Genomic DNA, 15,891 nt, shown 5'->3' with positions numbered 1-15,891 from the left:
TTACGGCCTTACTCTTTAAATTTAAATAAGAGGATATAAATACGATAAGAAAAATAAAAGTGGAAGGCCAAAATGGTCACGTCCGTTTATTACACTGGTATTGAATTTTCCAATAGAAGTTAAAAGAGGAAAGACAACTTCTCCGTGAACTGCAACGTGAAAATGTCAACAAACTCATGTGTGGGTGAAAAGGGTCAAATGTGGTGGATTTGGAAGGCGGCAGGAAGAGGGAGACCCTGAGCTGAATGGTCAAAACTCAAAAGTCCAAGGTTGGCGAATTCAGGTTCCAAATCACCATATTCAGGAGGGGCACTAAGTCTCCAGTTTAATGCGGAAAATATCAAGTGGAGGTTTGGGTGGGCTTAGACCTATTCAAATGCGCATATGCCACTACTACTGCATATCCTGTGAATTCACATACACGGTTCCACCCCCACAGATTCTGAATGTGTAGGTTTAGGCATCACTACAAAAGCAAACACTGATGAAGGGCCACTTCCTTCCCATCCATGCGTTTCACGTGTTTATTTTTCTTTCCCTTTTTTACCCCTTTTCCTTTTTTGGTTTTGTTTTCTAGTCCTACTCCTACCATAAAGCTTTTATTATCCCAGCGACTGCTTGGAATGGTGGGACAGATACTGAGCAGCGGTTAACATTCCTAGTTGAAAGAGATTTCTACAGTATGTTAAATGCAGAGACACTTAACTTAGAAATCTCATGGCTTATTTCTTTTCCTCATGTTGCCTCCATGTGTGTGCTGATAGCAAAGAAGACGAAGGCAATCTGAAATCTTTAAGCCATTTGGGGTAGTTGTGTAAATTGGCCAACTCTTCTTGATGAGGATGAATCTTTAAGATATATATCAAAAAGGGAATTATTATTAGTTATAATTAAAGTAGGATTAATATTACTTGGAATTAAATTAGGATTAATATTTATTGGAATCAATTAGCTAGTTGAGTTATAATATAATTAAAATTTGAGTCATAGGTTATTAGAGTCCTAATAGATTTTAGATGTTATAATATAATTAGAATTTGACTCATGATAAGTTATTAGAATCCTAATAGATTTTAGATGTTATAATTAGAATTAGAATCATAATAGGTTATTAGAGTTCTGGTAGACTTTGGATTTATTAGAGAAACCTAAATAGGTTAATCAATGTAAATCAAATGAATGAATTTGATAAATAATATTATACTTTCTTTCATTATAAGGTTGCAACCCTCAATAATAAGACTCCATTGATTTTCTTCTAGGTGAGGCTCCTAGAAGGCCTTAGTGAGACTCTAAGATTTTCCATCTTTTTTTCATTGTTTCTTCTTTCTCTCCATTTCTTATCTTATAATTTTCTCTACCATAAAATTTATTCTTTGTTTCTCTCCTTACACCCTAAAAATAAAACTCTAGCCCACCTATCATGGAGTGTAGGCAACCATCCTAGGGTTATCCTACATCACTTCCTCATTCAGGTTTTTTCACAAGTAAACAGTTAAAATCACATCCCTGCAAGGCTCAAGAGTTCCTTCGTTTTCTTTAGGGTGGTTCCATTTAGCAAACCATGGTGATGCATAGAAAGAGAATCTAGAAATTCAGAGATGCAGAAAATGATGATAAGAAGATCCACATCCAAAAAATGCATGATGAGGGATGGAGAGAAACAGTAGTTGACACAACCATGCATGGTAATATGCTGCAAACTGATTGAGCAAAAGGGGAATATCTCCTCCTCATTTTCCTTTCTTCACAATAGATAAAAGATGTTCAGGCCAAGTTTCTCGTGCATCTTTCTTGTTTTTGTATTGCTATCTGGAAAACCTATGCACTGAAGCCAAGATCTATATGAATCTAATGGACATAACTCACAACAGTAATTAATATAATGAATACAACTCTATGCCACTATAAAGGCACTAGATGAACCTGTGAAGTGGCGGATTGAGCCAAAAATGTTCTTCGAAGCTCCAAAATGTGTCATCCTGTACACACCCAAAACTGCGGATTCCGGTACCCTCCATTCTATGGTTGCGTGGCTAAGAGGACTTAGTTTTGAAGACCTCGCCCACTTAAAACGAAGGCAGAAATCATCATCATCATAGGCTGGCACCCACCTCTCCTGATTATGAAGAATCTCAACCAGAGCAAATGTGCCCTCAGTCATGAGGTCATTCCTGGGAGATGCAGACCAGAAGGTGACTGTAACAATGTCCCGCTTCCTGAAGATGGCTCTTGGAGGGACATCAGTTTTAATATCCCCAAAATTCACTCCAGGAGGGGTGATGTCCAGGATAACTGGCGGTAGCAAGCTGATTTGCCTTTGCAGGAGATCCGGGGGCTGTGGACCTGGTGCTACCTGTTCATCTCTCACAATGGCCATTGCTAGTTTCTCAAACTCCTGAATGTAGGCACTGAGCGTATGCGGACCATAAAGAGTAGAGGCTCCCTGCAATCAAAATACCAGTTATGGATGAATCTATTCAATGTTGGGGATTCTATTTGAAAACACTAAGATTTGTTGATTTTTGCAATTCCTCCTGAAGGTGAGAATTAAAATAATGAAATTGACCAGAATAATGGTGATGGATTTGACCATTGTTCTTCATCACTTCAATTATTCCTCCTTCCAGTTTGAGAAATATAATTTTCCAATAGGAACATTACATATACATACATACACATATATATAAAGGATTTAACTTGGCCCAAATTAGAATGTGAGGAATGACAATACAGACCTCATATCTCTGCACCTGGTACTCCTCAAAGGTGGTCACATACTGTGAATATGTATTTGCCAACCCAGCAATAACAATATGGACATTGCTGTCCAAGTCGCTACCCCCAGCGTACAGCACACTCTTAACAGCATCCCGGAGACGCCTGCCAGCCATTGTAGTAAATTCTGCAAGGAATAATGAAGTTAGGACTTCTATTTGCTAAGAGCAACATGCAACCACCAAGGAATAGAATATGCAAGTTTTTGGAGTTCGAATCCCTGCTACAAGAAAGTGGATACATCTTACAGAATACAGTACATTTTAGTGCAAGAACAAAAGCAGCTAGAACCTTACAACTCTGGCACCAGATAATCTTTTTCCACGTTATTTCGATCTCCATACCATTAACTTAACACAGTGGATGGAAGTATGTAGGAAGAGTAATAAAATTATAGAAGTAGAAGGAAATACTGGCAAAAAGGGGGGGAAAAATAAAAAGGATAAATACTTTTACCTCCAGGTACGCTGAGAATGACAAGTTGCCCTATTCGCAAAATTTGAACTGGAAGTATGGAGGGCTGCATAAACCATGGAAAATGAATTTGAAGCTGCAACTAATGTCTTATCTTGTAAAGAAAGAAAACAGATCAAATATTAAGTCAACAAAGCCTTCATCCCACCAACTCTAGGCTAGGCTGACTACAAGAATACTTTTATACATTTGTTTCTTCAAAACATCTGTGGAGTTGTGGGGAAAACTAGTGCTAATTAGTGTGTTTTCTACAACAGAAGTTGATAGCCAATTTGATATTTCCAGTTTTCTATGTGATACTGGCATTAGTATAACATATTCATAGTGTGATCCAATAAAGTTTCCAACTTCATTTTCTACGAAATGCTTGAAGCATTTCAATTGATTGCTGAAAACCAGTATTAACAACAATTTAGCAACTGCTTTCTTTTTTCCTGGCACTGCAAATATGTTCTACTAACAGCATATTATTTGTTTGAAACATAAATGGAAATAAAACATCACAATAAATCTCAATTCGTATGCCAAAAACCCACAAAAAATTATCAATACAAATGTGTCACACAGACAAAGATGGCATGCCCACAAACAAGTCCATTTAGCATGGTTTGATTCTAGATTTCAAGGAGGGACCATTTAGCTCATTTCAGCAACCAATGTCAAATGAAATTATCCAACATAAAACACTAGCTATGAAATGCAAAACTCATATTTCTAGAGTTTGTGCTCAAAAATCATATACCAATAATAACATCATATTATGTATTAAGTGCAAACTGATTCAGATTGGAGCTCACCGCCCAGTCATATGGATCCTTCATCTCACCAGTATCAAGCAAGATAGGCTTCGGAAGATGACACTCTATCTGCTCCTTATTTGGTGTTTTCAGCAAGTTGCGCACAAAACTCCAGAAGACATTCCCCTGAAAGAGCACCAAAAAGAGAAGAAAAAACAGAGCCACATTCGTTTAGAATTTACGGTTCAAAGCATACCACAAAAAATGGATTAATGGCACTAAACTCCCAGTAACCTTGTTATCTCCTTGCTTAAAATCAAAAGCTCCAGGTCCATCAGTGGTTCCTGCAGCAAAAGCAAACCCCATAGCAGCTGGGCATGTTTTCAATACTTCAGTAACCCCTCCCTCCTTGGACAATGTGACCTCAAGTTTGGAGAAATCTACATAACTGTGTCGGTAAACAATCTTCCCACTCAACTTCTCAGTTGCACTGTTGAACAGTTCCATAGCTTTTTTGTATTGTCTTTCACCAATGATACGTGTACTTTCAAATTCATCAGGATAACTGCCAAGTGAGCACCAAATATGATTTAATATTCAATCAAGTATCAAAATTCTGGCATCAAACTTCATGAAATTAGAGAAATGGAACAGTAAGTACCCAGGGCCCCGGCCGTAGCACAATTCATTCTTTCCATTACAGGTACTATGATAGAAATCGCAAGGCAGCCCACTGTCTATGCAAAATGTGCCAAGAACATTTGGGCTTACATCACCACAGTTAGATTGACAGAATGCAGATATGAATTGAGGCTTGTCAGCATGCCTAAGAGCACTCCTGACTCGCCTTGAAACACTTGAGAACCTTGTTGCAGGTTTTCCTTGAGAAGGTTGGAAGGAAGCAGCAAGTTCTATCAATTTCTCACCTGTATCAAACGAACTTATAAATTATGAAAAGAGAAATGTTTTCTACTTCCAGTGGAAAGAAAGACCTGAAGAGTTGATGCTGCCCATTAGCTCTCCAATGAGTCTAACAGGCAATATACAAAAGGCTGGAAAATCAATGAAGATGACTGTCCAAGATCTACCGAAGAAAGGAATGACAGGAAATAAAGAATTCTTAAATTACTTTGTCAAGGGTAATTAGGTCATTTTTGCAATTTTTTAGTCTTCTACTGTCATTAGTTAGTGTGGTTGGTGTTGCCCTTGACGCCTGGCTCAAGTGGTAAAGAGTTGGGGTGGGTTTATGGGTGGTTCTAGGGTCATGTCCCAATGGAGACAAAAGGAAAAAAAAAACTACCTATCAAAAAAAAAAAAAAAAGAAAGTGGTTGGTATATGAGTTACATTTAGAATTATGAAAGATTTTTATTGGAGACTTCTCCTTAAAAGAAGGTTCTACATTTCTAACATTTCTAACATTTCTATTTTCCATGTTTTTTTATTTTTAGTTTCTTTTTCAAGTCTTTAGAATTTAAGTCTTCTAATTAGAAACTCTTATTACAAGCAGTTTTTATAACTAATTTTTAATTCTAAAAAGAAATTTTTTTTGTTTCTTTTAAATTTTTTTAAAAGATTTAATAGTTTTAGGAAATGAAGAGTTCCAATAAGTTACATTAGGTTTACTTTTTCAATTTTTAGAGTTTTCTAAAGCCTATAAATAAGACTAATTAATGTAAAACAAGGTTAATGATTCATGATTAATACTATTAAGTTTTTTTGCATATCTTGCAATTTTCAATGGTGAGATTCCATTACTTTTCTTCAAAATGAAACCCTTAAAAAGACTTTAGTGAAACTCTTAAGGTTTTCTACCCCTCTTCTTTATATTTCTTTTTCAATATATTTTTTTCCTGCTGCTATAATTTTATTCTTGTTTCTCTCCTTAAATCTAAAAGATTAAAGCCCTAACCCACCTATTAGATCATAGACAACCCTCCTTAGATTATCCTACGTCAAAAATCCTGACCAACACCTGCAATTGGTTTTCTTTTTCCTCTAATTTGAACTGGTAGTTCTTTCCAAAGAATTAGTCCTGGATCTGACAGCCTATCATATCATGAGAAAAAAATTTAGCTTTCTGCTTGGGTATTTTACAGGATATAATATCTTATAGGAAAAAGATGGAGAAGGGTTGCTCAACTGAATTCAAAAAGGATAAATTAGAAAATCATGGACCCCAAGGTTATGCTAATTAAACCTTGTAAAAGCTGAGCTCTTTGCTTCCTGTCAAAGTCCTATGCTCCAAGCCCTGTAGCAAGAAGCTGTTGCCATGATGCAATTATTATGATCTTTATCCCATAACCTCCACGTAGCCTTTGTCTTTCCAAGGGAGTAGTGCATAAAAAGCAATGCCACTTCCCAAAGATTTTAGGCTTTTTCACCCTTTAAGTTGCTTGCCACTTAGAACAAAGAAGCAACTCTTTGTCCCTTTTCATGGCTTGATAAAAAGAGTTCATCCATGGGACCAAAGAAAAGGGGAATGAATAAGAAAAAGAAAAGAATGAGAAGAAAGGAATACAGGTTGATTTTTCAAGAGGATGCCAAATAATATTAAGAGCCATTGGATCCAAGAAGTGGCAGAGGGGATCACCAGAGGGAAGGGAATATGAGGAAAATGAACTGGAAGTGAGGAAAAAGGTTGGGTGGGGAAGAAGATAAAACAAGAAGGAAAAAGGAGGAAGAGCTGCTTCCTTCTGGCCTAAAGGCGCCCAACATTTGTTTTTTAATGGGTAATTTTTTTTCCTTTTTCCTCTTTTTGTCCCCATTGGGACTTGAACCTAAAACATCCTACAAACCCACCCCAACCCTTTATCACTTGAACAAGTGGCTTTATGAGCCATGCCCTTGCAAAGACAACAAGTGCATCATTGTAGTACATATTGCAAATAGTGCTTTCCATGTTACCAAGGTAAGGGCTTTCAAGGCAGGCTAATGTAGAGAATAAAACTTCAGATATCTGAAGTTCCAACAAGCAGAGACCTTGGAGCTTTTACAAGGTCCAAGGAGCATAAATATTATGGGATCTAGAATGAGACCTCAACAGATCAGTGTTTACTTCAGATAATTACTAGTTCACCATGCGTGAAAAGTATAGCTACCATCTGAAATCAAAGAAATAACCATTGCAGCTATCACTGATAGTTATCTCAAATCCCTTGAATAGAGGCATGAAAAATGGAAATCAAGTTACTGAATAGAGCTATAAATACTCCAAACCTAAGTCATTGGATATAATTTTGTAATTGATCCTCTTTGAATATGGTTGGGCAACCCTTCTCTATCATTTTTCTCTAAGCCAGCTTTCACTCTGTGATTGTACTGGGTTATATACGGTTCAGGTATCACATATCTATTGTTTTATATAGAAACTAATATTACTAAAAACCTAGTAAAAATTTTAAGAATTGATTTTATTTATACTTTCATGATCAAATTAAAAAAGGTTATTCAAAAAAAATTTATTTAATTATTAGGCAACTTAGTTTTATATCGGAACCTTCTAAATTAAGGACCAAGTTGAAATTGTCACAATTGTTTAATATATAAGTTGGATCTCCTAAATTACACAATTGTTTACAATTGTCTAATGCTTGACCAGAATCACAATATTCTAACAACCTATTGTTTGCTATAAGTCATTTTATGGGTGACCCACTAGCAGAATCCATTTCTAAACAAGGAGTTTATCTCAATGTTGAGTAGTTTACAGGGTTGCAGTGGGAACAGAGTCTTAAGGGAAACTACGATCTTAGTGTGATCTGTCCATTTCACTTGGGGATCTTATATGGAACGTTGAATTAGTTCAGGATTAGGGAGTGGTAAACCCCATATGGTAGAACAAATAAGGATTACTTTAAGGGATGGAGTTCTTGGAAATAAAACTTGAAGAGATTGTCTTAAGCATCAAATTTTGCACACTTTCTTGGGGGACAGGATCCAAGACAATAAGATTGCTTATTTAGCTTTGAGGGATGCATAATCAATTATAACAAAGTTTGGACCATCCTAAGTGCATTGGTATGTTGAAGCAACTGCAGTGGACAGACAAGGGCACAATTATCTAAGCAGGTTATGGGAGAAAAAGAATGAAAAAATTTAATCCCATAATACATGGGCTACATAAATACCAGAATTCTCAATGCAACATAGTAAGCATTTATTATTCTTAAAGAAGCAGTGTTAACTTACGTTCTTCATGGAGATCAGGAATTATGCTTGAGACTCTTCGAGGGAGTCTGGTAGAGCCAGACTGACCGAAATATGAGCTTTCAGAACCATTCAGGAAAACATTCTGTTCAAACCAATCCTCCATAAATCGTGCAGCAGCTCCTTTGTTGTCACCACTTATCAATGAGTTGGTACGACTCATAGAAGTTCCATGAGTTGCAAACCAGTTAAAGCTGCCCACTGGGCCCCACTCATCATCAACAAACTTAATAAGGGTCATCTCTTTGTCAACATCATACTTATATTTACTCCTTTCTTCAACTGGATTATTGAGATAAGCACTAGGACTACGATTTATACTGGCATCCAAGATCTCTCCTGATAAACCACAATTTACAGTCAATAGTTAAAAATGAGAAGGAACAATCTCACAATATTTCAGGAGCATCAACTGAAATATAGTGAAACATATTAAGTCTAAAACTATCAAGTTGATGGGATTTGAGCTTTAACTCCCCCCATACAAATGTTTCCTAAATAATGCTATAACTGGGACTATTAGGTCCAGTAGACAAACATCCAGCCCAGAGATAAGCAAAACACAACATACATCCTAAAATAAACTTGAATGACAAAGTGTTAAATACATCTGATTAAATATACTAGTTAAGCCCCATTCAGCAGCAAAAGGAAATAAATACAAAAATTGAATCTGGTCATGTAACACTGAGGGAAGAACAAAAGAAATTAGTTACAGCAGAGAAATAAAGCCCCAGAAAAATTTTCTTAGATATGCATTCTAAACAGATTTCACAAATTATAGTACAAAAAGAAAAGAAAATCATTTTTCTTTGGACATAGCCATTTATGGTATAAAATCCATTTCTTTTTTGGTTGCTAAAATGCTTTGACACCATAAGACCAAGTTCCTGAAACAAACAGAAGAGCAAAGATAAAAATCTGTGTCCTTTTAGAATCTCCAAAGTAAATCAGCTATGGGATCTCTTCTCTCTCATGTAGTCTGTGGATCAGATAGAGCTTTGGTCTTTTTTGGGCAAGTTCTTTCACCAAAGACTACAAGGTAGAACTGTCCATTGACCACCTCCTGAGTAAATTAGGTATAGGGTCTCTTCTCTCTCATGTAGATGTGGATCAGAGATAGAGCTTTGGTCTTTTTGGGCAAGTTATTTCACGGAAGGGTACAAGGTAGGATCTGCTCTACTAAATTGTAGCAAGCGAAGACAATATGGAATATGGATCATCAGTTGTTTTCCTTACCTTCATTTACAAAAATTGATCCTGGCCGAAGATTATCATGAGCCATTGTAATACTTTTCTCAATGCCATCAACAAGAACATCAAATGACTGCCGTACAAATCCAAGAGATGTTACAATATATACTATATATTGAAGATAGCCTCCCGACCCAGCATGGCTGTGAATACCACTAATGGCGACATTCTGTTCAGTATACAGGTTACCATACCTAAACAAAGGAAAATAGAAAATGTAATTATTCAAACAAACAATTCATTAGAAGCAGTCCAGTAAATCAATCCAAGGAATGGAACCAACTTCTGAAGGCATATCAATAAGGAAAACTGAAACTTGCAGATCTAGGGCATAGTTAATACTCATTTTCCTTCAAAAGTGCTAATGAAGCTCTATAGAATTTCCATGATTAACCTAGATAAAATAACAAATTACTATGTCAAAAATGCATTAAAGATCTAATTGAGTGAGCCTTCCACTCTATCAATTTATCATTTACCTGCAAAAGCAGAATCAGAAGTAGAAATCAAAATATAAGGTCAGTTATTTACCTTACTCTCAATCTTTCTATAACTTTTATTTTGACAAGTTGTGAGGCCATGCAAGCATCAAGGTTTACAAAAACCACACGATCCCCCTCGGGTTCTGCCACAATGAATGTACGAGCTCGTAACCTGAAGTGAACCCCAGATGCTATCTGCTCCATATTTGCATATCCCATCATGTTGACATCAGCAGCAGGCCCTGTTATGTCATGGCTTCCTAAGCCAATCAAATAAGGGGAATTGGATGAAGTTACTCTACCACTTAGGAGTAATAGCAACAGGAAAACACATAACCAAATCATTGCAGATGGCTTCTGCTTGCAGCCATAGACACCAGAAAACATCTCCATAAGTGCTGTACAAAAAATTGGTATTCCTTGTTGACGTCCTTTACCAAAGAAAAGGAGAAACCATGTTAACATAGTCCTCAATTCATAGAAAATCAGAGAAACACTGCTAATCCAATTTGAGTTTCAGAGCACAAACCTCCAACAATTCAGATCTGATTATGCATATTGATAACACCTGTTATTGACCAGGGAGGTAAGGAAGGTTCCGTGGCCTTAAGAGAATAGGATTGATAGTCCTGTGTGCCAGGCTTTTCCAAACTTCCTTTGCCTTTCTGCCAGTGAAATCCTATTTCAATGAGGATTTCAACAAATTCCATAGAACCCATATCAGATCTCATTCATTTATGATTAAGCCAAACTAACTATATGATATACCAAAATCTGGCCATTTAATAACTCCAACATAGTGTTGAACTGGCCAATAATCAACTTCAATGGTGATTTCCCGATAATCAACCAGCTTATAAATAAAGTTTACAGAATAGATTATTTGGAAGGACTAGATAAAAGCAGTCTAACCAAAAAAAAAAAAAGGAAACAACTAGATAAATGTAAGTAGTTTTCTTTTCCTTTCTTGATGCTGCAGAACTATGGTGTCTCTCCATCCATATGTAAAATTAACTTAAAAAGCGACCATTGTATTGTACAGCAATTCAGCATTTTATTTTAAAATAAAAAATAATAACATAATCATCAAAACCAGAAGTTATGCCAAATCAAAATTTCTTCTGACAAACACTCACTTCAGGCCGGCGATCACGGCTCCAAAAAAGAAAACAGGAGCCAAAAGAACCTCAGAGGAAAAGAGAATCAGAAATTTTCTTACCTGAAAGCAAACCCAGAGACACAGAGTGAGAGTGAGAGAGAGGAAGGGTTGAACGAAATTATTAAACCCTAAGGTGACAAAGACATGAGAGGGTGGTGGTTGGGAGGATCAATTGCTAATAGACTCAACATTTGGCAGTTTCAGCGGGAAACTACATTGGTAAGAAAATGGAACCTCATGGGCTTCTTCTTTTAAGAGTTGAAAATAGTGTTTTCCACAATCATTCACAAAAAACGGCACGTTCTGCGAAGCCCACAACCACGCTCCATTACTTGTACTCAAAATAAAAAGCCTTTGTCTCTTTCCCTTCGGAACCATGACTTCACTTTCATCTTCAATTTTAGCATATCTTAGATTAAATTCCACGACAGGGAGGTGGAAAACCAAACAAAAAACAATGTGTCTTGACACTACATGAAAGGAAGCCGCGGGAAAAGAGAAAAAAAACCGCTACAGTTCGACACTAAAGAGGAAACGAAGCCACCCCACATCAAACGGAGAAAACTAAAATCTGCGTTTCCAACCCCAATAAGGAGAAAACTCAAAAAAAAAACGGAGTGTGCTTACTGCTTAGGTTGGTTGAGTAATGAAGAAATAGACCAAGTTTGCACTTCTGCATTTTGTACAGCAGAGAAGTCTTCTCTCCATATGATGTTAAAATACAACATGCGTACGAAATTACACGCAGCTCATTCAGGTTTTACCCCCAAAGCCGATGAGAAATACAAGAACAAAAAAACTAAAAGCTGCAGTTTGGTTCATATCAGAGATGACGGAGGAACCTGGAAAAGCAAGACTGCTTTTTGGAAACGGATTAAACCAAAGCAGATCGGCCACTGTTAAAAAATCCAAGAGTCGCTTTAGCTGTTTGGTCCAAATTTTGAAATTTATGCCAAAAGAAGGAATTTCTGATGGGAAACTTTTTAATTCAAAATAAAATAAATTGGATGAAATTTAAATTTCCTTCGCATACGACTCGATTGTCCAATACAAACTTTGAACCGAATCAAACGCTTGAAAATTACTTAAATTTATTGTAAAACTTCAAGCCTTATGATAACCCTCTGCTCAAGTCGCTCGTTCATTATTACAAGGATATATGATTAGAAACGTCAAAAAGAATTCGAAAAGTGACCTCATTTTTTTCAAACAAGAATAATCGCTTTTGGAACAAAAATATCCCTTATCGCACTTTTTGTAAAATAATATCAAAAATATATTTATCCATTTTAAATTATATTCATAATTAAAAAAAATATGAAGATTGGTCTCTTAAACCCAAGTATTCCTTATTACAATGGTGCTGCTAGGCTTAGGCAATGTAAAACCCTAAATCCAAATATCATATTTTGTAAACAATATTTCTGCCAAATTGACAAAATAGCACACATTAGAAAAAAATAATCTCGACTTATTAAAAATTATAAATAGAACATGAATTTAAGATTATCCTTAACACTTTTTGAAATGGGATAAAAAAAAAAAATTGATGAAAGGAATTTTGCATACAACATATTTCTAAAACTTGGAGATTATATTCTTATATGTAAGCGATTGCTTCATCCCCTTTAATCAAATAACTCTATTTTGCATTGGTTTAACCACTCATAAAAATCCCTCAACATATTAAATAAACGTGAGCAACAAGGCTCGTCCCGATTTTTTTATTAATGCATGAATGCTGTAGATAAGATTCACATGTCCCCCCTACCACATTGCCTGTTATCATTTTTTTTATACTCCTATAATCTTACTTTTTACCATTTTCATATATTTAGAACCGCAGCCAGGCATGGTGGCATTAACCAATGTTAAATATATCATGGTTTTTATCCAAAGGAAACTGCCACCACATCTCCTAATGGCTGAATGTTGGTTAATCACTTAACCTATGGTTTTCAGCAACATCATCAGAAGAAAATCCTTTCATATAACCCTATACCAAATGACATTCTTCTTCAAAACTTCCAGCCTCGAGATTTTAGCACACTACCTTGGAAAAAAGCTATTCCAGCATTGCTGCTGCATATTAAGATGGATAACAAGATGATTTAAGACCTAGTTAGTAAAAATAAATAAATCAATTTGAGAAGTATGATGATATTTATCCACATCATCAAAATGTAACCTTCTCTCTCGTGCAAAACATGAATTTTATCCAAATTAACTCATTTAATAATACCATTGATTAACCTAATTATATCTCTAAACAATTTAACCCATATTTAACACATTTTAAACTTGTTTTTAAATAAATAGTTAATTGAGTGATAAACATATTTGGTTCAAACATATTTGGTTCAAACATTAATCATATAAATATATACAAAACCTAACTCTATCCAATTATTAAATAGAAGAATCTGATTATTAAATGGGTTACACGACATGTTGCATGTTTAATATTTGCCAAACATTTCAATTAGATGCAGATGCTTAACTGACTTGATCTTAACATTACAGTAAGATACAGCTCGCTATAAGCTATTGCCCAGCACACAAATCAAGGATATAAAAGCGCCATGGTTTTTCATAACAGAACTATGAAACAGCCTTGATCGGGAACACATGATCAAGCAAGCACTAAAATGCTATTATGAGGAACAGAATCACAATTAAATATGACTGCAACAGCTTCTTGTTAACATGGAATCATGGAAACCTCACCATTCACCAGGCATTGAAAATGTGGGAACCACTTAAATCCCACATCAAGCCATAAATAACTTGCTTCATAGAATCATGCTTAAAATGATCAAATTGAATTCACCAAAAAAATACTAATCATCACTTCTCATAAAGTTGGAAGTAAAATCTGAAAACACGACCAGTAACTCAGCAAACAAAATAGAGGGGAAAAGCCCAAGTCTAGAGCTAACCATTGGTGTTATCAAAGATAAGCCTTCCACCCAAAATAAATTTAAAGAAAAAAAAAAAAACAGAATAATGACCTAGCAGTGTCAAAGTACAAAACCTTTTAAGTAAACCCAATAGAAAGTAACATACTGGAAGTCACATGATTCAACTAATCCTGCGCAATCTAGAATGTACATGAACCGGCAAGCTGCAATTGAAATAGAACAAAAAATTAATGACAACAAAAAACAAGGTAAATGATGTGATAATGTCATCACAACATAAGCAGAGAAAAGAGTATACAAGATAAATGTATATGTCAAAGGTAATAGCAAAAATAAAAATGAGATAGTGCTGATGCAACCAGTAGGGGCAGTATGGTATTCTTATATGGGCAACCATGATCTGAGGCTTCATATAAACTAGAGTCTTACAGGGGAAACTATTTACAAATAGTACAAGTCACAACTGATCTAATAGTTAGGAACAAGTTAACAACTAACAAATTAGGAAATAAGGGAATGGTAGCTCCAAACAAAACATATATCAGTGAAACATGATAAACATTATAAGCAAAGGATGCATCAAGTCATCTCCAGTTCACCGAAGCGTTAGATATTAAATGATCCTTATGGTCTGGTCGGATATTCGGGTTCATGGCCAACAAACATCAATAGTATTCCAATCCAACTATAAAACTTGGTTAGTATTAATCATTCCTTAGTCACTACAAGCAACATTTATGAATGACTTGATACATCATTCCAGTTCAGTTCAAAAAAATGCATCAGCCAAAATCAGACAAGAAAAACAAAAAATGAATGGTTAAAACAAATTTCATACTGTTCCAGCCACCACAACTCAACATCAATTTATGAAAGTACATCCGCATTTGATTACACGGAATGCATTCAATTTATAATTGCAATTCTTAGGAATATATAAATCATCAGAACCATGTGACAAGGACTAGGGCATCAATTCCTATTCCAAACCCCCAAGTTCATGCTTCCGAGTTTACCGAATGAAACTACAACGGTTCTAGATTTTTGTAATGAGATTATAAAGAAACAGACCGTACCTCAAATGTTGCTCGGGTACATGAAAACCCTAACCCTAGCTCCCTGTACAAGAAAACCAAAAAATCCCAAAATCAGGATCAAAACTCCAAAGCTATAATAAACACAGAAAAAAGGAAGTCGAACTAGAAGTCAGACCATTGATTTGGGAGGAAGGTTCGACTTGAATTTGGCGCGAACGACCCCACTGTTACCGTGAGGCCTAGTGACCTTTCCCCAAATGCAGCGAAAGTGGGAACCATCCTTCTTGACCTTGGCCTTGTAAATGTAAGCCATGCGCTTACCACAGTACCACGCAACCTCTTCCTTCGTGTTCACCCCTTCGATCTGAATCAGAGATGTGTTCGGGTACTGGTTCGATTTCGACCTAAACCCAATTAACCATCAACAATAATGCAATCACTTCTTGAAGTCAAACAATAGGATTAGGGTTTCAGTGTTTTGGTACCTTTTGTAGCCGAGAATCGTTCCTCGGACATAGAGCCTGTAGATGAAAATGAAATGAGATTCAAAGAAGTGACTAGATATAATTTGGGTTGAAGAAGATTAAAAAAAACAATAGGAAGATTGAAATGAAGAAAAATCTTGGACCTGACTCGCTCTCCTTGACGACCTTTAACCATTTTGATGGGAAGAGAGTAACCCGCAGAGCGCCACAAGAGAGTCGAGAAAACCTAGTTCGGCCACCAAGAGTCAAGAAACCCTAATGCCCAAACTATTGTTTGGCTCTGGCGTGCCCTTTTGTAGAGACCGCCACACGCAATAAACTGCTATTTTTTTATTTTATATCTTCAAAGCTAAATAT

General features: G+C 36.0%; 2 protein-coding genes across 4 annotated transcripts; both read right to left on the bottom strand.

The window, feature by feature from the left end:
* Positions 1 to 1,707: 1,707 nt before the first annotated feature.
* On the bottom strand, positions 1,708 to 12,162 carry LOC100264950 (neutral ceramidase 2). 3 transcript variants are annotated; one of them, XM_010655910.3, is made up of 12 exons: positions 11,719 to 12,162; positions 11,069 to 11,151; positions 10,462 to 10,611; positions 9,982 to 10,363; positions 9,436 to 9,644; positions 8,179 to 8,535; positions 4,651 to 4,915; positions 4,284 to 4,554; positions 4,050 to 4,175; positions 3,235 to 3,298; positions 2,739 to 2,905; positions 1,708 to 2,446 (listed from the first exon to the last, which is right to left on the bottom strand). In XM_010655910.3, the coding sequence occupies exons 4-12, from the start codon at positions 10,323 to 10,325 to the stop codon at positions 1,898 to 1,900; spliced, it is 2,352 nt and encodes a 783-aa protein (XP_010654212.1). In that variant the 5' UTR covers positions 10,326 to 10,363; positions 10,462 to 10,611; positions 11,069 to 11,151; positions 11,719 to 12,162; the 3' UTR covers positions 1,708 to 1,897. The 3 variants fall into 3 exon arrangements, with proteins under 3 accessions (XP_010654212.1, XP_010654213.1, XP_002277379.2); XM_010655911.3 differs by lacking the exon at positions 11,069 to 11,151; XM_002277343.4 differs by lacking the exons at positions 11,069 to 11,151; positions 11,719 to 12,162 and adding an exon at positions 11,152 to 11,691.
* A 1,754-nt stretch (positions 12,163 to 13,916) lies between these two features.
* Positions 13,917 to 15,891, bottom strand: LOC100242662 (large ribosomal subunit protein eL33w). The gene is made up of 5 exons (XM_002277236.4): positions 15,678 to 15,891; positions 15,535 to 15,570; positions 15,225 to 15,453; positions 15,089 to 15,131; positions 13,917 to 14,215 (listed from the first exon to the last, which is right to left on the bottom strand). The coding sequence occupies exons 1-4, from the start codon at positions 15,707 to 15,709 to the stop codon at positions 15,090 to 15,092; spliced, it is 339 nt and encodes a 112-aa protein (XP_002277272.1). The 5' UTR covers positions 15,710 to 15,891; the 3' UTR covers positions 13,917 to 14,215; position 15,089.

The sequence above is a fragment of the Vitis vinifera genome, chromosome 8 (assembly GCF_030704535.1).
Source record: "Vitis vinifera cultivar Pinot Noir 40024 chromosome 8, ASM3070453v1".
NCBI lineage: Eukaryota > Viridiplantae > Streptophyta > Magnoliopsida > Vitales > Vitaceae > Vitis > Vitis vinifera.
This window is presented reverse-complemented; position numbering and strand designations above follow the sequence as displayed.

What these genes read in the sequence shown, in the direction of transcription:
- LOC100264950 (XM_010655910.3), bottom strand. Translation starts at nt 10,325, where the DNA reads ATGGAGATGTTTTCTGGTGTCTATGGCTGCAAGCAGAAGCCATCTGCA. An exon ending in ATCAATTTTTGTAAATGAAG is followed by an intron (nt 8,536 to 9,435) that starts GTAAGGAAAACA and finishes GTGGTTTATCAG; the next exon opens with GAGAGATCTTGGATGCCAGT. An exon ending in CATTCTCAGCGTACCTGGAG is followed by an intron (nt 2,906 to 3,234) that starts GTAAAAGTATTT and finishes TATTCCTTGCAG; the next exon opens with AATTTACTACAATGGCTGGC.
- LOC100242662 (XM_002277236.4), bottom strand. Translation starts at nt 15,709, where the DNA reads ATGGTTAAAGGTCGTCAAGGAGAGCGAGTCAG. An exon ending in ACGATTCTCGGCTACAAAAG is followed by an intron (nt 15,454 to 15,534) that starts GTACCAAAACAC and finishes AATTGGGTTTAG; the next exon opens with GTCGAAATCGAACCAGTACC. An exon ending in ACCTTCCTCCCAAATCAATG is followed by an intron (nt 15,132 to 15,224) that starts GTCTGACTTCTA and finishes TTTCTTGTACAG; the next exon opens with GGAGCTAGGGTTAGGGTTTT.